The sequence below is a fragment of the Vipera berus genome, assembly GCF_964194415.1.
Source record: "Vipera berus genome assembly, chromosome: 2".
Lineage (NCBI taxonomy): Eukaryota > Metazoa > Chordata > Lepidosauria > Squamata > Viperidae > Vipera > Vipera berus.
Window position 1 is genome coordinate 170,580,615 of NC_138203.1, and position 24,794 is coordinate 170,605,408.

The 24,794-nt window shown below is 37.7% G+C and overlaps 1 protein-coding gene across 1 annotated transcript in view; it reads right to left on the reverse strand.

The window, feature by feature from the left end:
• EVPL (envoplakin) overlaps positions 1–24,794 on the reverse strand; it is a 51,063-nt gene that overhangs the window by 25,250 nt on the left and 1,019 nt on the right. Inside the window, exons 2-7 of the mRNA XM_081320411.1 lie at positions 8,980–9,082; positions 5,557–5,711; positions 5,275–5,398; positions 3,034–3,159; positions 1,521–1,559; positions 174–335 (exon numbers count right to left, since the gene is read on the reverse strand). Coding sequence (XP_081176537.1) covers positions 174–335; positions 1,521–1,559; positions 3,034–3,159; positions 5,275–5,398; positions 5,557–5,711; positions 8,980–9,082 — 709 coding nt within the window. The remainder of the gene's footprint in view (positions 1–173; positions 336–1,520; positions 1,560–3,033; positions 3,160–5,274; positions 5,399–5,556; positions 5,712–8,979; positions 9,083–24,794) is intronic.

A 24,794-nucleotide genomic window follows, 5' to 3' on the forward strand; every position in this document is an offset into this window, starting at 1 on the left:
GGAGGAAAATGTTGCCCGGGTTTCCCTACAAAGCGTACATAGTTTATCTGCAGGGATGTGCCATGGGCACATCTGAAATTGATGTTGCAGCAATGTCATGTTTCCTAACAGATTTCATGAACTAAGAATTCCCACATCTAGAAATAGAGTTTGACATCTAACTTCTCATTTACCTCATACTCACGCCGGACTGACTGGGGATCAATTATTTGATCACTCCAGTCCCGCTTCAGGATCTTTTGCTGTTGTTCTGAGAGATACGCCAACTCTTTCATGCAGCCTTGGAGGTGTGTATAGAGGCTATTCAAGCTCTGGCCTCGCCAGATAGAGGCTTTCTGTCAGATTGAGGGGAGGAAAAATATTGTCATTTCATTTAACTGTTGTTGTCCAGTTGTCACCAACCGGATATTGTAATGAGAAGTCCTAGCGTTCTCAAGCATTACAGCCCTTGGTATTATGGTCTGAGGTTTTCATGAATGGTAGTCCAATAAGATTGGAGGACGCCACGTTGGGAAAGGGTGCCGTAGTTTTTTTATTATTTCCATCTAATTTAATATCAGAACATCCTTATTGAGAATGCTAGAACAGCTGCCATTGAATGTTTAGTATTTAATTAGATTTCTATCCTGATTTTCATTCAGAAACTCAAGATGGCAGACAAGTATTTCTTCCTCCTATTTTCCCCACAACCACCTGCTTCTATGGCTGAGGGTGGACTAGAACTTGAGTCTCCCTACTCCTTGTCCAACATTGTGCCCACACTGCACCATGCTGGCTTTTAGCTTTGGAAATGCTATCTAAGGTAACAGCCATGCCATTACAAGAATTCTCTCTTGGGATCTCTTATGCTAACAGTCCAATAATTCTCTCCTGCATCACACACAAGCTACCTCATGATTCTCTGCTTGGTGAGGGCAGGAGATAAGATTGGCCTGTTCTCAGTAAGTCATGTCTCTAGTTAGAATGGATGCAACTCCAAAACTTTGTGTCGGATGTGTAGGACAGGAAAACACTCAACAGCGTTGGTGCTTGTATTTATTTTTTGTTCTTGTAAAGAACCCTCAAATCAGAAGTAGGCAATACTGTATGATGAAACACCAATATACTTTCAGGATACCTCTGTTAGTATCCACCAGATTCTCTCTCCTGTCTCAATTTTACTAAATTAAACAAGCTGGAAACAGCAAAGCACAATCCCAGCCTCTAACATCACATTTGTTTGGCAGAAATTCTTTGGATTAAGGTCCCAATGAAATAGAAGAGGGCACCTATGAGTTTAGTTCATATTCCATTAAATGGAGGCATTGTAAATAATCATAACCACTGTGGCAGCCATTTTGTATATAGGTGTGTCTATCATGGTACTCATTTGGGGAAGGTGTCCATCACATTGTCTCGAAACCAAATGACTCCTATCTTTAATAGCCAGATTTTCTAATCATAGCTTGCAGGAATCTGATATAGCAGATTAACAATAATTTTAAAAAGTTATAGCCTATAATAGTGAATAAAATTCTTACCAGCAAGTCCTTATATTGAGTCTTCAAATCTCCAGTTTCCTGTTTGGAGAGAGTGAAAGCAATTTTATTCTTAAAAGGGCCAATACTAATGGTTTACATAATGTGTTAAAAAGATATACCATGTTGCTTTATCATACTGTTAAATTAAATTTTATACTATAATATTTGGATTTAGTATGACCTTTTCATTAAAAAAAATTTCCATGAGCAAACTGATCCCTTTATAATGTAGTCAATATTTTAGTCTATATTTACCATGTATATATTGAAGGAATTGAACTGTTAACTAAAAAAAAACAAATTTTCATTTGACTGTCAGTGAGTACTATGAATAGATATTTCATTTTTTAAAATCTAGTTATGACTCTGTAAACTGCAATTGTCTTATAATTCACTGACAGCAGCAGTACAAGTATCGTTAAAGGGCCTGTAATTGCAATAAGATTACAGAGATCTTTTTATGTAAACATTCATTACAGTAATGGAACATTTTAGCACTGGACTCACAGTATGCTAAGTGACATTTAACAAACCTTTTCAGCTAAGTTCTGCAAATTTTATTTACTTATTTTGTTAAACAATTTATATGGCTGTCCAACTATCACACAACTGACTCCTGGCAGCTTACAACATTAAAACATTAATCATTTGAAAGTTCCCTATTTTTCTTATCTTGCAACTTCAGAATGTATTGCTGGATAAGAAGAAAAAGTAGTCATTTCCATTTAAATGCTGATGGTTTGAATTTCAACTTTGTTTCAAAGAGCCAAAGATGAAGACTTTTAGAGCTGTAGACTACAACATCTGAAGGGCATCAGATTGTCTGCCTCTTTTGTCTTCACAAATTCAATGCTCTCATATGTGTTGGATTACAGTTCAAAGTGTCCCTACTGAGCTTTGGACAATTACTGGGTTAGCTAGTGGTGATGGGACTTGTGGTCCATTATGGCTTTATTTCGTGTTTTTCTTTTTCATCATTGCTGTTAATACACCCAGATTATGCAACATAAAAATGCTCACAATAAATACAGTCATATTACTGGGCTACAAAAACCATATCTCTGCATGCAGAATCAAGTTCCAAGTCTGTTGTCTTAGACTTCTGATGTTTTCATATATTTTCCTTCTCAAGTGTAGTTCTGCCTCCTAGAGTACAATAATATAGTATTATAATATTCACTTTCTGAAATTTACTTTTCAAGAGAAATACTGTATTTAACCTTAAAGGTTAGCAAATTAAGACTTGTGAATTTAATGAGAACAGGAACTTCACCTCTTCATAAAAACTATCAATTCTAGAATACTGAAATTCACTGGGAGTTAAGAATTTGGTTTGTTTAAACAGGTCTTGTAAACGTGTAATGGTTCATTTTTCAAGATGTGTGAATTCCAAGTTGGATATTGCTTAAAATGATCACATTAATTATTCCTCACTCTCAAACCACACAGCATTGGGAAGACGTGTACTATAATTCATCTCTACAGTGAAAAGACTGACCATATGCCATCTTACCAGACTGTGAAGATTTTTGATCTGGAGACCATATGCTTCTATCTCCTTTTGAAGAATGTTGTGTTCTGCAATTTGTTTTTCCAGCTCAGGCATTGTAGGTCCATATTTCCCTCCACTGACTTGTTTCTGCAACAAACCCACCAGTAAGTCATCACACTGTATATATCTAGAGTTATCCAATTGCAAGAAGAAAAAAAACTATCTCATTTCTTTGATCTCTTGTCCCAGTGATTGCCATGTTGTTCCTAATACTTGTGGCTGCTGCTAGCACTCAAGCCAAATTATTCTGAAATGTTAGAGAGTGAAGTCACTTAAAACCAGAAAAAGATGCAGGAAAAATGGTTATAGGAAGAAGTGAGACAGGCAAAGACTGACGGGACCATTTTGAAAGGTTTTGTAGTTGTCTCACCAAAAAGCTCCTCTTATTGATAAACCTGTACCTTGCAGAACTGGCCCATTTGATACAATGGTATTATATTTCTGTGAAAACACAGGCAGAAAAACATTCTAAGAAAGACATGAGTATTGAAGAAAATCTGGTATTTTAAAAGCTTACACAAATAAAGTTGTTGAGTATGTTTATATCCAAGGCAGCAACAATATGAGGCTACATACAAACCCTCCTGGACTTAATATAGCTGTGCTGATAACCTACTAACCTACTAATACAAATGGGAGATGATGTTATATGGAGCTCTATAAAACTGTACATTTGAAGAAAGGTATCTGCAGAATAAAAAGTAGAAATATTCAGGCCACTAGAAAAGAGAACCATCGATATGCATTTTATTCCTTTTTAGAGAACCTAGGAAAGGAACATCATGAAAGCAAGTTTGACTTTGTGTTGCACTGGGAAGAAGGGAAGGGAAGGAAATTCGTAACAACACATTATTTCTCTGCTCACTTATGAGTCACCAAAGGAGAACTCCACCCCTCTCCCAATCATTGTGTTAAGTTCTGCGTATAAAAGTAATTCATGATTAATACAAAAGTTGATTGGCACTCTTGGGGACAGTACCATCCCTTAAGTTGTTTAATCTTTTAACAAGACATAAATCAAATAGCTCTTCAAAGATCTGTTTCCAATTAAAGAGTAACAATTTAATTTTATCTTAAATTTAGGTACCCCGATCTCACTCTCAGAGTGACTGTTCTATGCCAGAGGTCCCCAACCTTTTGGGCATCAAGGACTGATTCTGTGGAGAGAGGTTTTTCCGGGGACTGGTTTTGTGTGCTGCCTGCATCCCGCGGATGGGGCTTTGCTTGTTTGTGCGGACCGGTTGCTGGCATGCCACAGCCCAGTACTGGTCCATGGACTGGGGGTTGGGGACCCCTTTTCTAGGCCACTCTAGGCTATGAAGTGAGAAGATGGAAGGGCTTTTTAGTGCTTGTGGTTAAAGCACTTTGAGCACTCACTTGCTCTGGGTTTGAGATGTTTCTCTGGGTTTCAGGCAATATTACTCAATAGTTACTAAATTTTGTGATACTGAGGTTTTGCTATAGGAAAGCAAGTAAAAACAAGGATATTCTTACTGCACTTTTAAAAACTTTGTTTGCTGAGAAATTGCATTGAACAACAATACACAATCTCTATTTCTGCAGTTCATTCAGTGATGGTGAGACACGGGGGCTGAAATATAATTGCTAGTTTGCATTACTAGTCAAGTTGCATGTTCTTGATAATATTTCCTCACTGCCTGGTCTGGCATGAATTATTAAACCAGGGTTATTTTTATTTTGCTTAGTAATAGTTTTTCAGTATTTGAGGACAACTTGTTTTACCCATTGAGCTAAACTATAGTTTGCATAACTGTGGTTCATTCATAAGCTGCAGTTGGCTATGTTTATATAACATAGTAAGTTAAGATCAAACAAACCACCATAATGTGTAAAGTTGGCCAATATGACTTGGTCTACCTTAAAGATTTGTCTGTGACAAAGCAAATTTCCTGGTTTAATCATGAATTTGGATAAAAGATTATTGAAAAAAAATTGTATTTCTAGGGCAAATCAGTGCCATTGTCAAAGGCGCATATGCCCTGATAAGCATTGGTTGAGGTCATTTTTTTATTAAGCCAGTATCATGAACTACAATCTTTGCCTTGCAAGGATAAAAAGGTTTTGTTCTTCTGCTGTGATCTCCAAGTAAAGCTGGAATTCACGTTCAACTTTATTAATTTTGTTAATCAAGAAATTGACTTGATCAAATGAAAAGCCACACACCCAAGCAACAATTCTTACCTGTTTTTGTTCTAGAATTTTTGCCCAGTCCACTTTGGAACCAACTTCAGAAAGTGTAAATTTTTCATAGAGCTCTCGATATTCTGCACATTGGTGTGTCATTCGGACATGGAGCTGCTTAATACTTGGGAGGAGAGAAAAAAGGGAATTTCTTCATTAGAAAATGGGTTTCCTCAAGGAAAAATTGTCCAGATTTGATCTGAAGCTTGTCATGTAAGTGTGTCTCCATGCATTTACTAAATATTTCTCAGAGAGCTGCATGGAATATAGATCATTACTTACTCTTTCTCAATTTCAAAGGCTTGAGGGTGTTTCAAATGCTTGACTTTGTCTACATCTAGGAAAAGGTCTTTCAAAAGTGTCTCTGCCTCTTTCAAGTTTTTGCCATTTATCTGCTGGAACTCCAAAGGCTTGTTCTGCTGGTGATTAATAGCATCCTACAACAAGAAAAGTGTAATGTGCACAAGCCTCATTCCCAGAAGAGAGGAAGTTGTGGTTGTACATCTAGAAGGCAGATATTTTAGGCTGTATTCTGAGCATGTGATTCTTGATTCTGATATTAATTCCACAAATGCAGGTAAATAACTTTTATCTGATAGTTTATCGTGTCAATTTTTATCAGATAGTATACAATTAATTTACAGAATTCATCACATGGAATAAATGTCTTAGATTAAGGGAAAAAGAACTCTGGCTGAACACTGAATTAGATATTTCTTGTTTTGATTTGGCAAGCCATGTTTCATATATTCTCAGTTCCCTGATAATACCCAGGAAAGTACCTAGGAATACTCTTGCATGTATTTCCCTAGTGCTTGGTTATCCCCTATGAAACATGGAGGGAGAGGTTCAAGTAAAACTAGATTAGCAACTGAGTTACACTATACCAAGTCAACGTTCATCATGAAACATGGAGCTTCTGTCCCCACACTCTTAAGATAAAAAATACAAATTATTTTCATGAGTTAAAAAGGTAAAGGTTCCCCCGCACATGCGTGCTAGTTGTTTCCTACTCTAGGGGTCGGTGCTCATCTCCGTTTCAAAGCCGAAGAGCCAGCGCTTATCCGAGGACGTCTCCGTGGTCATGTGGCCGGCATGACTAGACGCCAAAGGCGCACGGAACGCTGTTACCTTCCCACCGTAGTGGTCCCTATTTTTCTACTTGCATTTTTTATGTGCTTTCGAACTGCTAGGTTGGCAGAAGCTGGGATGAGTAACAGGCGCTCACTCTGCTACGTGGCACTTGGGATTCGACCCGCCAAACTCCCGACCATCTGATCGACAAGCTCAGCTTCCTAACCCACTGAGCCACTGCGTCCCTTTTTCACGAGTTAGTCATAGTCATTTTGGTTCCAAGCTCAGAGTTATCATACATTCAAACATACCCATCACAATATCCCTTTTCAGATAGCAGCATTATATAAAATGCAAAAAGGCAGCACAAAGTAATCAGCAAAAGAAATTAAGGGCAGGAAATAAGAGAGAAGGAAAGGAAAAGTAATTCTAATTTCCTCCAACAGCCATAATTATAGTTCTCTGTCCTTGCAAAACATTCTTGCTTCCCTTAAGTCCATATCCTGATTCAAATACTGACTTTACTCATTCAATATGTCAGCTCTCCTTGATGCTTTCTGAGCTTGGTTGTTTGCTTTCAGATGTTTCATTACCTGACTAGGTAACATCATCAGTGCTAGTGAGTGTGAGCACTCATTTTAGTTTCACTTTCTAACATCCCACTAGCATTGACAAATATAAATAAAATAAAATAGAAATAGAAATTTTTTAAATCAGGTTGAAAGAAATCAAAGGAATATTTCTTTTAATCTTTCCAATGTTTCTTCCCAAATTAATTATTTTTACATTTGATTCTGTTCACTCTGCCAAAGGCTGTCAGGTATGAAAGATCAGGTCTGTGAAAGATCAGGTCCTCACATGAAGGTTCAATTAACATGATTTATTGCTAAAGCCTATACACAGGAATCTTCTAAGCTAACAGCACCTGTCTGGGGTCAATGGCACTCAAGGGTTGGACTAAGCTTGTTTGTGGCTACATAAAAATTCTAGGCTGATCCCCGTTTTCACTCTGCCCTCAAGCTCTGCCAGTCCTTCTACAAAGGTTGTTCTTTGGTCCTTTTCACATACAACAGAACACTTTCATCAAGATTGCTTTGATTGCCCTTCCCTCTTTTAATTTTAACTATTTCCCTACCCTTTGATATATATTTTGAACTCTCTTTTGCTCCATATGCATAATGTCATGGTTCCAACAGATGAAACCCTTCAAAAGAACTTTGAGGCATTGTTTACCTTAAAGAATCTTTTATTCAAGAAACAAAGTATTGGCACTACATAGTTGAACTAAATTACCCTTCCCTGGATACAAAATAACAAAGTATAATTCCCTCCTCTAATAAACAGTCATAAATCACATTCCCCAATTAGCTTGAAGTGCAGGCTTTCTCTCCAGCTTTCCAGCCCGCCAAAACACTATCAGCTCTGGGCCCAATGTCGTTGGGTTCCCACGGCTGAGTTTTTATTGTTAAGACTAGCTGGACTCTCATCCCTATTCCCCCTCCCAGCATCGACTAATTCTAAAAGCATAGAGAAAATGGCTGCATTTCCATCTGTTGTCAAAGCAAGAACATCCAATGTTAGCAGCGTTGACACATACACAAATAGGCATATAGCCCCCCCTCCCAGGTATACCCAAAGTCAGGCCCCATGGTCTAAATGTAGGACACTGCAGAAACATATGTTTTAAAGAAGCATTATCCTTGTTACATCTTCAACAAAGTGGGGTTTTTTACAGTTCTTTTCTATACAAACATAATGAAGTCCAATACATTATAAATATTATTTTTTGTTGCATAATTTGTAATTTGAGGTCCATTGACACACTCATTATAGAGGATACTCTTCCATTATCTATACAATATAGGAAACTCTAGCTCTTTATTCCACTCCCAGAATCCTTGATCAAGAAGCAATGCTGTGGTCAAGTGATTTTTCCCCCCTCTTAGTCTCTCATGGAACCCCATCAAGCTCTCATGTGGTAGCATTCCATATATGAATCTATGGTTGGCCAGTAGGATTCTGTGTAACACATTCTGAAAAACCCTGATTTCCCCTGAATTAAAAGATAAAGTAAGTCATTCTTTCTGGCATACATTTCATTCACAATTAACGCCAACCCTCACTTTCATACATGTATTAATCAACTCCTCTCCACAAGATTAGACCACCTCCATTCAGATCTCTTAAAGGTTTCCACATAGTTTTTAAAAAGCACAAAGTATCCATTTTTCTTTCTTTAACATCATTCATTTATTGCATCCACTGAAGACAGGTGGCTAATTAATTCAAATAAATAAAAAATGAAAAAAATGTGTTTAATATGAAAAACTAAAGAAGTTTCAAAGAGATCTCTTTGAGTTTCTAATGAAGATAGGACCATTTTGTTGCAAGAAACTATTTCATGAGTTCAATTTAGTTTTTTTTAATTTTATTTTTTATTTTAATCAGGAAACTCAGATTTTCTGTCATTTCAAAATAAAGGACACAGATATTCCCCTTGCATCTGATTAGATTTATTTTATGTATTTGCCCAACTAGCATATGAGATCTTACTTCTCTATTTGGAGCTTTCTCCAGTAAACATTTGAGCCAATTTACAGCATGTTTTTTGTATTCAAGTTCCAATTTTACCTTCTTAAGTTTGGACTGTGTTTCGAGGATGTCCTTTTCCACCTGGTCAGCATTTTTTTGCATGCGAGAGATGAGCACTGCTAGATCATTGCTGCTTGATGATCTGCAGACAAGAATATAGAAATCAGGTAGATTAAAGATCCAGATTTTTCACTCAGAATTTCATACTGAAGCTACATTCTTTTGGATAATTATTTTGCTCAGTATACCATAGAATTAGAACCCGAATTGGAAAATTAGACTCCATTAAAAATCACCACAATTAATAATTACATTGTGGTGAAGTACAGATTCACCTATGAACTACTTGATAATATAGGTAGTCTTTGACATAAAATAGTTCATTTAGTGACCATTAAAATTTACAACGGCGCTGAAAAAAGTGACTTATGACCATTTTTCACTCTTACAACCTTACAGCATCCCCATGGTCACGTAATCTAAATTTGGATACTTGGCAACTGACTCATATTTATGACGGTTGCAGTGTCTTGGGGTCATGTGATCACCTTTTGTGACCTTCTGACAAGCAAAGTCAATGGGGAAGCCAGATTCACTTAACAACTGTGTTACTGCAGTGATTCACTTAACAGGTGTGACAAAAAAGTTGTAAAATGGAGCAAAATTCACTTAATAAACATCTTGCTTAGCAACAGAAATTTTGGCCTCAATTGTGGTTGTAAGCTGAGGACTATCTGTAAATACTAAATAATAAGTAACAAATAAGACACAAATCTTTTGAGAGAATGTTTAGCACTCTTATGTCCTTAATATGCACATTATTCAAACAGATACTGTACATCCACTTCCAAAACCTGACATCTAATCTAATAACTCAAATTAGAATGTTCTGATGTTTGTCTAATGATCTCTGTGATAAGTTACAGGATGCCATGCCTCTCTGTGAACATGTCACAGAGACACAAAGACAATCTAGACCACAAAACAAACTATTTTAGAAAGGAGATAAATAAAAACCGAAAGTTAGAATCAGCTCTGTTTCCCAAAGGATGACTTTCCCTTGTGGAAATGAGTTAGCAAAGGAAGCTGGAGTTAGCAAAGGGGCTAATGAACTAGCGAAGGAAACAGGAGTCTTAAAAATCCAGAACTCTGAAAAGAAGAACTTTGATCAAGAAGGTGAATGGTTGGCAACTTAAGGTGGATCGAGATAGTGTTAATAGTTGAAGCTTATTGAATTTTGTAAATAGCAATGAGGGTTAGTGACCTTAGGTAAAGGTAAAGGTAAAGGTTCCCCCGCACATGCATGCTAGTCGTTTCCGACTCTAGGGGCCGGTGCTCATCTCCGTTTCAAAGCCGAAGAGCCAGCGCTTGTCTGAGGACATCTCCGTGGTCCTGTGCCCGGCATGACTAGACGCAAAAGGCGCACGGAACGCTGTTACCTTCCCACCATAGTGGTCCCATAGTTAGTGACCTTAAATTAACCCAAACTTGCTTTCCCCCCCCAAAAGGCAATTGGACTTTGTTTTTCCTTAAAGACGCTTCATTTCTCATCCAAGAAGCTTCTTCAGTTCTGACTGAATGGTGGAGGTTGGAAGGATTTATATTCCTTGCAGTTATCTGGTTATTAGCACTCTTTCTGAGAGTTGTTGAGGTCACTTGGGGACTTATCTGTACCATCATAGTGCAAATGGGTGTGGAACTGCTGAAAAGACTGTGTTGTAAACCGAAGATAGGTGGTGTCATATCCCTCCCCCTCTGTTGAGAGAGGACTGTTCAGTGTTAATGTAGATGGCTTCTTTGACCCCTCTTTCAAACCAGGAGTCCTCTCTGTACAGAATGTAGACTTTGCTGTCTTCAAAAGAGTGACCTTTGTCTTTCAAAGGCAGATGGACTGCTGAATCTCATCCTGATGGGTTTGTTATCCTATGTGGAGCCATACATTTGTGAAGTGATTTGTTTTGTTTCTCCAATGTAAGTTTTGTAATTCACAGTATGAACTTTCATCCGGCTTGTATTTTTTTTTTTGGGGGGGGGGTTGTTTAAAATCTTTTATCCCTTCTAGTGTCCAGTTCCTAAAATCAATTATCTTTTGTGTTTTTTTGTGTTTTTTTATAATATTTTATTAGTTTTCCAACATTTACAATAATATCTTTAAGAAGCAACGTGGTATCTGAGTTACAATATTTCCATTTCAAACAAATACATATTATTACAGATCTCCACATTATTATAACCAATACTTCCTCTCTCTTTTTTCTTTGATATATACTATCTCTTATCTAAATTAACATATTTCTTATTGCTATCCATCAAACATTTAATAGTTTATTTTATTTTTTGAATATATATCCATCAATCTTTTAATATTTCATATTTTAACATTCCATCTTTAAAACATCAAACACCTTATCTATTTTTTCTAGCTTAATTTTACATTGATATTAAAATTAAAACGTTTAAGATTTCTCAATTTCATATCACTAAAAAATCTTTTTCCTTTATACAATTCTCTTCAATATCTAGTAGTGTAATCCAGTTCTCATTTATCTCATTTCCATATCTATAACAATTATACAATATTTAAAATAGTAATTAAAATACAAATCACAAGGAGGAGAAAAAAAAGAAAAAAAGAGAAAAGAAAGGAAAAAACAGGAAAAAAGGAAAAAGGAAAGAAAAAAGAAAAAGAAAAGAGGAGGGCAATAAGATATTCTTATTTCTCATTTATAGTTTCCACATATTAAAAATTAACCAAAATTTGTTCTATTTTAACATTCAATACATCCTTCATGTCTCTGCATCCAAATATATTAGTTATATTCTATCATTTTTAGCATATATACATCTTAACCCATAACATTTAGAAAAACTCAATATTTCAATGTTAATATTCATACACTTGTATTTTATTTTTTATTTTTATTATTTTTTTATTAGTTAATCAATATTTTTATCTACTCATCAAAACATTCTCGTAATCCCAGTACCATCCTGTCTACTTTAATATTATCTATTTGGCCTCCTAAAAATGTTCATATTTCTTCAATCGTATTCTTGCTTTCTTCCTTTGCCATGCCATTTTACGCTTCTTTGCCTCAGGATCATCAAAGCATTCTTGTATTACTATTTCATATTGAAGTGGACGCCCCAACTCCACCACTGAAGAATTAAAGAATCTGCCAACAGCACCAAATCTTATTATTTTCACCTCTTGGTACAATTGTCCTGGTTCAAATAAACTTCCTTCCATATTTTCTCCATCACCATCTTCAAAAACCTGTATTTGTTGACTATTTAATTCTTCTGTCAGTGTATTTAATTGTTCAATTTCTTCTATTAAGTTCTGTCCCAGTAAAATATTAGTTGTAGTCACAGTTTGAATTTGAGTTTGTTTCATCGAGATACTTTCTAATTCTTTTCCAAAAGCTCTTATTTCATCACCAGCTGTAGAAAGGAGCTGATAAGTTTGGTAAGATATTTCCCACAGAGCATGAATTTGTTTTTGAAACTCTTCCATTGTAAGCTTTCACATCTGATGTTCAAAGTTACTCTTTATCTTATTTTCTTAAATATTTTCTTGTTTTTTTTAAAGAGAAAGTCAGAATTGCAATTTCAAATTTAGCCACTGGGTGTCCCCCAAGTACTTTAAGAGTTCTTTACTTTTGTTATTTCTTTCTTAAACTTCTTTGTTTCCAAAAAAAACACCCCTGAGTTTGTTCACCGCCTTCCGAAGGGAGCGTTAAATTCCCCCTCCCTCTTCACAGGGGGGAAAGTACTTAGCAGCTTAATTAGGTGAAAAGAAGATGATTAAGGTACAAGAGAGGAATCTTACCCTCGTCTCTTCCACGCTGCTTTAATGTTGCCTGATGGTAGCTTTGACTTCGGCTGTCTGCAGCCTAGGAGCTGGCTGGTCCTATGGTCAGTCTTTCATCCGCTGGTACAAAGGGAAAGCAGGCACTAACAAGGGGGTTGCTGCCCCCCCCACATTTCTGCAAAAGCCCCTTCTGTCTGGACACCCCTCAAGGGCGACTCTTCGGTCCTTTTAGGACCCCCCCAGTGATGCGAATCTGGACGTGGAAGACGGGAGCTGTCCTCCAGGCGTCCATTTACGGCTGTCGGCAAACCGGAAGTCCAATCAATTATCTTTTGTTATTAACTTGCAACTACCAGGATAGACAAAATAATTTTCCCTCATAAGAAATTTTACAATATTGTGTTTATTTTACAATAAAACACAATATTCCAAATTTATCTGGATCCATTTGCAAATTTCTTAGATCAAAATCTTGTTTAACTTTCTTCTATTTATTTCAAATTCTGTAAGTTCTTAAGCTTTTAATTAATTATTCTTTTGTTCATGATTGAAGATAATCTCACACAATTAAGATTTTTCAAACTTGTTGTTCCAAAGGTCTCTAATAGTTTTAAGATAATTCATAGTCAATTTCTGAAAGTGGATAGAAAGTGAGGTTTGCAAGCTTAGTGTTCTTTAAAAATTTCTGCTGTGGTCACAAGCACTGTTTTCCAGTGCTAAGTATCTCAGAAAACATGGTCCCATGGTCTCCTTATGAGGAGCAGCTGTCCAGAGCACATGTGGATGATCTCCCATTCTCTCTTTATCTAGAGAGGTTCCAAGGAGCCAGTCTACTCATTAGTTCCTTGGCCTTTACTGTGGTTGTTGACTCCACATTTGCCCAGCCACCTTCTGTTCATGATACCTCCTCTAGAAGTCCTCAGCATTCATTTTCTTCATTAACTTTTTAATAACAAACTGAACTTGTATTTTGAGCAGGAATGATATAATATAAACAAACAAGCTCAAAAACTCTGGACTCACTGACAGTTAAGTCCCATATTTTAATTATTACTGCATTTTTTCCATCAAAGTTTAACACTAACTAAAGACCAGAGGCACACAGTACAACCTCTTAACTACTGTAAGATAAAATATACCAGTTTATATTAACTAATACATGTTAATATCAATATTAGTGGTGCCCATTTTCACCCTCAATTGTAAAACATCGTACACCAGGTGCATTAAAACCGTTTGGGAACCATGCACTCTACAAAAACTTTGTGTAAGCATGTGAAAAGAGCAACTTACAGGTTGAGGAGATATTAATTGCATCATAAATAACATAATAATAAAATGGAAAACAAAGTATAAGAAACTGGGCTTTCCGCAGGATGTGGTCAAAAAAACCCTTAAGATGGTAGTTACAATAATACAACTGAAGCTCCATGATGCACATAAAAAATGGGTGGAACTTTGATCCTACTGCCATCTTGTCCTTTTTGTCCACACAATTATAGCATAATATTATAGCATAATACAGTTTACAGAAGAAATCTTAATTCTTCCTACAATGGAGCATTTTCTTTAATTTGCTATGCAAAATCCAGTTTGGCCCTTAAGTCAACAAAGAGGCTGGTTATCTGGAAGCACCTTCTACTCACAGCCTTTCTAAGTAGACCAGAAAATAACCAAAAGCTTTCAATATATCGGGGTTGTAGGTCTTAAAACACATCCTATCATTTCAAAATCAGTGGGATCGTAAATAGTTAGAGCTCAAAACCTTCAGGAGATTCACCAAGAGTTTCATGGCATTACAACTAAAATGCTGACTGGTCTTTCAAATAAAATTCAATTTAAGCCCTCTCATTTGTTAATCATACATTACCAGAGCAAAAGCAAATCCTAGAATAAATTAATATTATGGAATGAAAAGTGTGTGACGATCCTCCAAAGAAAGGAGGGATATTGATACATAATCATTATGTGAAAAAAACACTGTTGGCAATATGTAGGGAAATGAACCAGCCCTTCCAGAAAAATTGGTTGATACTGCAACAAAATGCTATTTAATTAACTTTATTCAATCTAGATGTTGTTCTTCAAAGGAAGCTTTTATGTTTCAGGAACATCATATGTACATAGATGCATAAACTTTGTTTGCAGAACAGGCCCATACATGAGTAAACAATGTCACTCTTTCTTGGGCAGTCTCCCACTTTTTTTTTCTTACTCTTCCAAGAACACCCTAAAAAAAAACCATACAGGTGAGGGTTCTACCTGAGCTACACGTACCATAGCAGCACATTTGGTCTGTTCTTGCTATCTACCCCTCTTTTCTAGAGCAGGGGTTCTGAACCGGGGGTGCAAGACGATATTTAGAAATTTCAAAATTATAGTGTATGTGCATAATTTGTTGCCGTTATTTCGAACTTTTGTAAGGGGCATGAGAATATACCAGAAGCGTTCTAGGGGTGCGGGGTATAGAAAAGGTTAGGAGCCACTGTTCTAGAGGATGAAGGGATGGGATTAGCTATGGGGTTAATTTCTGGTATTGCAGTTTTGAGAGCACAGTCAAGAAAAAGAAATATACTCTAATGCAGTGTTTTCTCAATCTTGGCAAGTTTAAGATGACTGGATTTTCCCAAGCTGGTTGAGGAATTCTGGGAGTTGAAGTCCACCCACCTTAAACTTGCCAATGTTGAGAAACACTGCTCTAAACTATGATTCCAGACTGTGATTACGGCAAGTTGGGACTGCAAGTTTGGGCAGCATATTAAGCCTAACCTTGGCATGCTTTAGCATATCATACAAAGGTAGCTATAATTTTGGAAGATTTTTTGGGAGGCAGGGGAGGCCAGCTCCTATTGGATACCAAATTCATAGTGCAGAATGCAGCAATAACACTGTTGAAAAATAGCTTCCCAGCCATTGCTCAAATGGGTCAGGCAAAAGAGAGTACACCACCTCCTAAAGCAGATTTGTTTTTACTGTGGAAAAAGATTAACATTCAAAACTTTCTACTACTGTCTACTGTCCAACTTGAAATTTTTCACCCTACAATTACCACAACTGGTTCTAGTTCCACCCTTTGGAGTGCCAGAGCATAAGGTTGCTCCTTCTTCTGCATTACTGCAATTTCTTGTATCCCATGTTAGCACTTAAATAACTACAGGAACATGGTAGCTGGGGAAAAATTATACACCTGTGTAATGATTTTTTTTCTCCCACCCCACTCCTCAGAGGTCATTGGCCCCCCGCAGCCTGGAAACAGAAACTAGTTTGTCATTTTTTCAGTCAATTGCAGAATATGCTTGTCTCCTGCTCAGCTTCATAGCTTTCCCCTCCCAGGAATGAGGAGGAGACATCGTAGCAAATACTTGAGCACCACCCAGAATTCCAGTGTTATTTCCTGCCAAACTAGAAGGAATATGAGTCATTCTACATTGCTTCTTAGGCATGTTGAGACAAACCTATAAAGGTATTTGCTTTCGTGAAGTCCCTTTCTATAGATCAACCAAAGGAAAGTCACAGTTTCAAGACACATGTTCACACTTTGCTGTTCCTGGCATGGTATGCAAGAAACCATAACACCTTGTCACTCAGGGTGTTATGTTGACCCACCTTTTTTTTAATAAAAGAAACCTATACAGGAATTAGAGGGGAGTGAACAATTTGTGTTCACACAGAAACCTTGTTCTCGTGGCTTTGGCCTGTCCCCATCACCAAAAGTCCTGTCTAAATACACAGGATTGAAAAGTTCTATGTGCTTCTTTTAAGATGGCCAGGCAGAACTATGATAGTGTCCAGCATTTAGTAACATGCCATTACTGTCTCACTTATTTTGGCTAGTCTACCTGTTTTTACAAGTCACTGGATTTAACTGGCAGCAGTTGATGAGTCTGGGATGCTGGCCATCATCCAAATGTTTCTGCAATATTTCTCAGCAAATCATATGCCATATCGGATGTTCTAGGACAGCACCCTCCCAACCTTTTGGGCACCAGGGACCGGTATCGTGTAGGAAGGTTTTTCCACAGACTGGAGGGGGATGTAGTTTCATATGCTGCCTGCATCCCACTTCACTTGTTTGCATGGCCTGCTTTCTGACACGCCACGGCCCGGTGCTGGTCCATGGAAAAAGGTTGGAGATCCCTGTTCTAGGACACTATGGAAATTTCAAATGCTAGAGGGAGAGGCCTCAGACTTAGCTTTCCAAGAAAAACATCTGGGCAAAAGAAATCACATCTGTCCTCATGAACTCACTGAAGAAAAGGTACAGTGAACTGAAGTCACATACACTCCTTACTTAGGAGTCTTTGGTACAGGAGCTAACAACCATCACTTGTCTGGAAGACCAACTATTCATAAAGATAACTGATATTGCTGGCTTATATTTCAAAAGGTTCTAAATAGTTGATGAGGCAGGGCTCTCTTCTGCAGGATTTATGCTAGCTCTTCCTCTCATTTAAATAATTCGTCCTGTCTATTTGCATCAGATATTTTTAATCTATCAAAATAGCTGCTTCCTCAACTCCATGTGTTTCCTACCATTTAACCCATCCACATGTCCTCTGGAGACACATTTTCTGGTTGTGGGAGTTCCCGAATGGAAATCAAACTAGGAAACAAGGTTTAATGAAAAGAAGGACTAGGGGTGATATAATAGCAGTGTTCCAATATCTACGGGTTTGTCATAAAGAAGAGGGGGTCAACCTATTCTCCAAAGCACCTGAAGGCAGGACAAGAAGCAATGGCTTGAAACTAAGCAAAGCAACCTAGAACTAAGGAGAAATCTCCTGAGAGTTAGAACAATCAATCGGTGGAACAGCTTGCTTTTAGAAGATCTGAATGCTCCTTCACTGAAGATTTTAAAGAAGAAATTGGATAACCATTTGTATGGAATGGTATAGGGTTTCCTACTTGAGCAGGGGGTTGGACTAGAAGATCTCCAAGGTCCCTTCTAACTCTGTTATTTTGTTATTCTATCTGAATTGGAAAGTTCAGGTTCCTCTCCTTTGGATCCTCCCTACCATCCCAAGCACTCCCTATAATGGTAGGCAGGAAAGTCCTTGGGAGAGTGATGCTGCCTAGGGCAGGGGTAGGCAACCTTGGCTCTTTTATGACTCTTGGACTTCAACTCCCAATTCCATAGCTGGCTCAGGAATTCTGGGAGTTGAAGTCCAAGTGACATAAAAGAGCCAAGGTTGCCTACCCCTGGCCTAGGGCATGGTCAGATAAGAGACCTTCACTAGTTTTTTAAGCTGTGAAGAAAATGATGGGAAATTTGTACTTTCAGACTTGCAAAGTTTGGTTAATGTAGCTTTACCATAAAGTAGAATTAGCTTATCTGGTCATGTTTCCTGTTTGGTGCACATGACAAAGCTGATGCTTGCTCTTCCCAGAGCTTACAAGGAAATCAAGCCAGGACAGCTTCAAAGCATCTCTGGAATAACAAATGCAGAAATGACTACCAACTGGATTCAGGACAGTGTTTTTCTAAAAGAGTGACCATGTTTGTTTGTTTATATTTCCTTACCAAGGTAAAATAACCGCAGCCAGCCAATATCAGCCCAGCCTATGTCAGATTATCTACAATCTTCTATTTTCTTCCAAATTAGTACTTATTCTCACCTCTACTCCTAAATGTTTTCAGCCAATACAAAGGCTTCCATGCCAATTAGTTATACAATTGTTTTTTGTATCAAGGAGTTTTGTCCTCCCCAAAGAGTTAAGCTTTAAGAAAAGTGCTCTGTTCATAACTGTCAGTTGGTAACTATTATGGATAGTTTGAAATACCCCGTCCCAAGTCAATCACATCTCTCCAGTTGCAAAGCTGTGGCGACATACTGTGAAATCATAAATATGCTTATTTTAACACCCTAATACAATTATATCTTTTTCATCCTCTCTCTGGTTCTGCTGTGGTTGAACATGTATTATGCCAGATATATGGACAGACCACTCACTGTGGTCCCTGTCATCCAGCTCATGTTTCTCCTGCCAAGTGGGGACACTTACCTAAGTGTCACACCTGAAAGATTTGTAGCAAAAATGCAGTCTGTCAATAACTCTGATTACCATGAGCCAAAAAGCCATGTTTGGATTCTCTGCTTTTGCTACAGGTCTTCCAAACAATTTGCCTGTCCCATCTCCCACGTAGCTCACTACCTTAGTGAATGGCTTTGCAAGGCAATAGAAGAATGGACTGAAATTCATGAAGACAAATTCATGGACTGTGCATATGGAGAAGATGCTTGAAACTTTTCTATTTTGCTTCTTTATAAATCTTTGCTTCCTTTGTGCTGTTTATGAATTCACGGAGCTCTAGAAACAGAGCCAGGGAGTGAAACTGTAAACTGTGGCATGTTTGAACAGAGAAACTGAAAGTTGATTAGCTGATATCTCAGGCTGGGCTGCCTATTCTCTACACTCAACTACTGAATCAAAGCTGAGCTGGGGTGGGGTGGGGCTTGAGGGTGGTAATACAGTAAACACTATAGAAATAAAGCATACTGAGGATGTTTCGCACATCAGACTGCATATGGAGGAGCTTAATAAGTTTCCTAAAACAAATCTGATCTCAGGAACATAAAGATTGGGACACAGAAAACATAATATAGCATAAGGGCTTTTTTAATTTTTTTTATTTTAATCCCATTTATATCCCGCCCTTCTCTGAAGACTCAGGGCGGCTTACAATTTAAAGCACAAACCAATGTGCTTAGCAATAGCCTTCATTCTATGTATATGCCTGCTTATTAGGGCTTTCACACACACCCCAAGCGGCATTATTACAAAGTCAGCTTAATTGCCCCCAACAATCTGGGTCCTCATTTTACCTACCTCGGAAGGATGGAAGGCTGAGTCAACCTTGAGCCTGGTGGGATGCGAACCTGCACTAATTGCAGGCAGCTTTTGTTACTTAAGGAGGCATTAGCCCACTGCTCCACCAAGGCTCCAAGGCTCACTTATTACATATAGTGTATCTGAGCAGCATTCCTAAATTCAAAGGCAAAACATTATTTCGGAGCATGCAAAGGACAAACCGACTGCTGCTCTGCAGCTCCTTAAAGCAGCAGGATCTCCTGAGATCATCCTTCATCTCTTGATCCTAGGAAAAGATGTCCTTAGATTAAGGAGAGGCAAAGAGATACTAGTTGCATCCCCCTGTGTGCTCCAAACCCACCTCTTTTGTCTTTGGACCATTGGGATGTGTGTTCTATCTGGGGCTGCCTTCAAACACAACTCAAGCTATAGCTAGAATGCAGCAGCATGAGTAGTTATGGATATCCTCTTCCATACACTGATGGAATACCACTATTATACAAGCAGCACTAGTTGCCAATGGGCTTCCAAGGTGCTGCTTCTCATTTATAAAGTTCTTCATAACACAGGTCTCCTATTTCTCCTGCCCATCCAATAAGACCTGATTGAGTTGACCTTCTCCGGGTTCTATCATTCAAGTACAGTTCTATCTTGTTGGACAAGCCAATGTGCCTCCTCTGCCACTTTTCAGAACAGCATTCTTCCTGACATCCCTGGCTTTGATCCTGCCTGCCTTTTAAAAAGGCTTGAGGATCTTTTTAAAAGCCTTGAGGATCAGGAACTGAATCAGAAACCCATCTTAATTGTTTGAATGCATAAACTACATTTTTAGCTTATTTGCTGTCTTGGCTGTTTTGTTTATTGCCCTGAGCTGCATGGCAAGCAGGCAGGCATAATAAATAAAAACAGTGGATAAATTCAGAGCACTGCCCAGCCATGTTACATAGACTGTAAAACAGGGAAACCAGACTTTCCCAGAAAGCCCACTGCATATGTTGGGAATTTACTCACATTTGACAGGAGTTTTGGGAAGGCAATCCCAGTTAATCTAAACTGGTGTTTCTCAACCTCAACAACCTTAAGATTCCTGGAAGTCACATCCCAGAATTCCCCAGCCAGAATGCTGAGAGTTGAAGTCCACACATCGTATAGTTGCTGAGGTTGAGAAACATTGGTCTACATGACCCATGTTAGTTGCCTTTTGTTTTGGTGAAGAAAACACAACCGACAACACAAAAGAGCAAATAACAGATTTAGAATATACAGACTCAGCTGAATATAAAGTCATATGCATCTAACTATGGATGATCTAGATGTAAAGGAGGAAGAATATATTGTCAGGTTAATATAGATATTCTACATTTTCAGAGGTGTTTCTTTACATCGTAGCTCAATGAGATAATAAAAGCCCAGTCTAGTACAATACCAACAAAGAAGAAAAATAATAGCTCTCAAAAGAAACCAGCATGGCTGCATAAATAACTCTCAGATAAATTGATAGATAAAAAGGACAAGTATAAGAAGTGGAAAGAGGGGCACATAACTAAGGCAGAATATCAGCAAATAGCCTGTGCCTACAAAGATGAAGTGAGGAAAGTTAAGGCTCAAAATGAACTAAGGCTTGCGACCAAAGTCAAAAATTACAAAAAAAGCTTCTTTCAACATGTAAAAAACAAGAAAAAAGTTAAGGAAATGATTGGTCCATTAGTGGGGGAAAGTGGCAAGAAGGTGAGAAGCAACAGAGAGAAAGCAAAACTATTTAACTCGTTTTTTGCATCTGTCGTTACACAAAGGGGAAAAAACAGTCCAACCTATCAAAAACAGTACCATAAAAAACAGAATAGAAACGCAAGTTAAGATAGGCAAGAAAATGGTAAGTGAGCACCTGTTCAGCCTAGACGAGTTCAAATCACCAGGACCAGATGGATTACACCCCAAGGTTCTTAAGGAACTGGCAGATGTGATCTCAGAGCCACTTTTTTCAATGGTGAAAAAAGTAAGGTTCTACATTTAGGCAAGAAAAACCAAATGCACAGGTATAGTATAGGTGGTACCTTGCTCAATAGTGGTTACTGTGAGAGGGATCTTGGAGTCCTAGTAGACAATCACTTAAATATGAGCCAGCAGTGTGCTGCAGCTGCCAAAAAAGCCAACACAGTGCTAGGCTGCATTAACAGAGGGATAGAATCAAGATCATGTGAAGTGTTAATACCAGTTTACGATGCCTTGGTAAGGCCACACTAGGAATACTGCATCCAGTTTTGGTCACTACAATGTAAAAAAGATGTTGAGACTAGAAAGAGTACAAAGAGCAACAAAGATGATTAGAAGGACTGGAGGCTAAAACATATAAGGAAAGGTTGCTGGAATTGGGTATGTCTAGTTTAATGAAGAGGAGAATAAGGGGGGACATGATAGCAGTGTTCCAATATCTCAGGGGCTGCCGCAAAGAAGAGGGAGTCAAGCTATTCTCCAAAGCACCTGAAGGCAGGACAAGAAGCAATGGATGGAGATCAAGGAGAGAAGCAACCTAGAACTAAGGAAAAACTTCCTGACAGAACAATTAACCAGTGGAACAACCTGCCTCCAGAAGTGGTGAATGCCCCAACACTGGAAGTTTTTAAGAAGAGACTGGACAGCCATTTGTCTGAAATGGTATAGGGTTTCCCGCCTGAGCAAGGGGTTGGACTAGATGACCTCCAAGGTCCCTTGAAACTTTATTATTATTATTATGATTATGATTATGATTCTACACCTTTCTTCAATCTGGGTCAGGTTTATTGAAATTACCTGAGAAAACTATCAAAACAAAGCCACGTTGCTGATCTTTATCAGAAAGCCCACATCTCAAGGACAGTCCATAAAGGAAAGTGGATAAAATTTATCATAGCTGTTCTTGAGGACCATTGTATTTTAGTTTAGAATAGAATGTGCTTTACATGTTAAAAAAAATGAAATCTTACTACTTAGCATCATTAGTAAAAGTATTTCTCACAAGCTGAAATCCTGGGCAGCTTCTTCTTCTTAATTGACTCAGTTTTTGTGATAAAATAATGGTTTAAAAGCCACAATTACTGCATTCACATTGTGCAGTAAGGAGAACCAAGTATGACTAACATGATTAGGGAATATAACCATAGTGTCAGTAAGTACAAGACAGCTTCCTCCATCGATATGGTAGAACTCTCTCCTAGTGAAAGTATTCAGCACAGAAGTATTGTGCACATTAAGGCTACACCCTTGCCCACATCGTGCATACATCAGCCAGGATTACAAACCATATCCTTTTCAGTGTTTATTACAAGCATATATACTGCAAATCAGTGGAATTCTTGAAACATTTCTAGTTCAGGTGCATGGTTTTTATAATATCACCATGGATTTCTTTATCCCCTGTATATCTTTTCCTGAGAAGCCCACAGTACCATGTTAACGCTGTCTAGGACTAATTCTCAGATAAATATATGTAAGAATGCTGCACAAGGAGTATGCAATGAAACAGTCCCACATAATTTACATTCAGGAACTCTCTTAGCTGAGAGAGTTTTAATTTTTGACAAAGTACTAACGTTGTACATTCACTTTGGCTACATACTTCATATTGCATATTTATTGCAGAAATGAGGTATAATCTAGAAAAGTAAAGAAACAATATTGCACCTGCAACTAGCTTCAAGATAAGCCGCCTGATTAGCTTCAAGAAAGTCAAGTAAACAATCACATTCTTCATAATGCTCTGGATAAACTACCAATAAAAATGCAGCAGGTGCTATATACCATAACATCAGTGAATTCAATTGTATAATTTGAGAATTAAAGCAAAATCCTGTAGCCAAGATTATTTTTCAGTTCTGCTACCTTGGAGCAGAACCTAATGAATTCTCTCTCTTCTCAGTTGTCATTTGAATGGAAACCTTTTCTCTAGGTTGGAGGGATCTAAAAATTCAGGGGAGGCATAATTTTTGAAAAATGTAAAATAGTTAAGAAAGAAAATAAACAGAATCCCCCTCCAAACCCTAAAGCTACCATAGCATGGAGAATTGATATCTGTGATAATTGATATCTGAGAATTGATATCTGGGATGGATACACTCAGTGCTCACACATGTCATACAACTCACACATGTCATACAACCCGCCTTGCCTACCCTACAAGGTTCCATCCAAAAAAGGTGCCGGAACTCCATTCTGAGCGTTCTATGAGAAAAAAAGCCCTGGATACACTGTTTGCAGCTGTATCTACTGTACAAGCAATCAAGATTACAAATCACATCTTTTCATGAGCACAGCTCCATCTGGGAATTCAGCAGCCATGTCTTCCAAAAGTAACATTTTTTTCTTCTCAAAAAGGAAATAGGTCTCAGTAAATTGAGCATACCCATTCCTCTCAACATTTCAGAAGATATAACAAAACCAGATTTTCATATTAAACTTCGCCCATTCCAGGATTTAGCCTATTGCTGAATCACTTCCTGGCTGTTGGCTATTTCCTTTGCAACACTCATAGTTTTTTTGCTTTAAAAATATGAGAGTTAATCATTCTAATGCTAATTATAATATACTTTATCAACTGTGTTTGTACTATATATGAAATAGCAGGCTGGATATTGCACAACATTTCAGATTCAGGTATATTATCTATCTACATACAGAAGCAGTAGACACAAAGTGCAACGTTACTTATGCATTTATCTAAGATCAAAAATTATTAAATTTGACAGATTTTACTTTTTACTAGACTTTTTAGCATTATGAAATTTTCTTCTGGGGTCCAATTAAGTTCCTCATAAAGTTGCCACCTTTCACCAGACCAGGGACAAAATGGAGAGAACAATTGGGTAGAGACGAAAACAATTAACCAACATCCAACTGTTGACTATCCTGAGTGATTTTGACTCATTCATTCTCTCTTGGTCCAGCCAACATCACAAGGTTGTTGTTGGGGGAGGTGGAAATAGGAAGATTTGAGCTCCCAAAGGAAAAGTGAGAAATTAACAAATTAATAGCTCTCTGACAATATATTTTTCCTCACTTTTTCAGGTACTTATTCTGTTAGTATGATGCAAAAAGAATTACATGCTTCTCAGAGTTGTAGCGATGCCAGTAAAAAGGCAATACAATATTCCACTGATAGCTCCCAATATGATTTTTGGAATATAAGATTCTTAGTCTCTCTCTAAAAAAAAGCAGCCAAATCTAGCTGATGACCAAAAGATGGAATATATTTCCA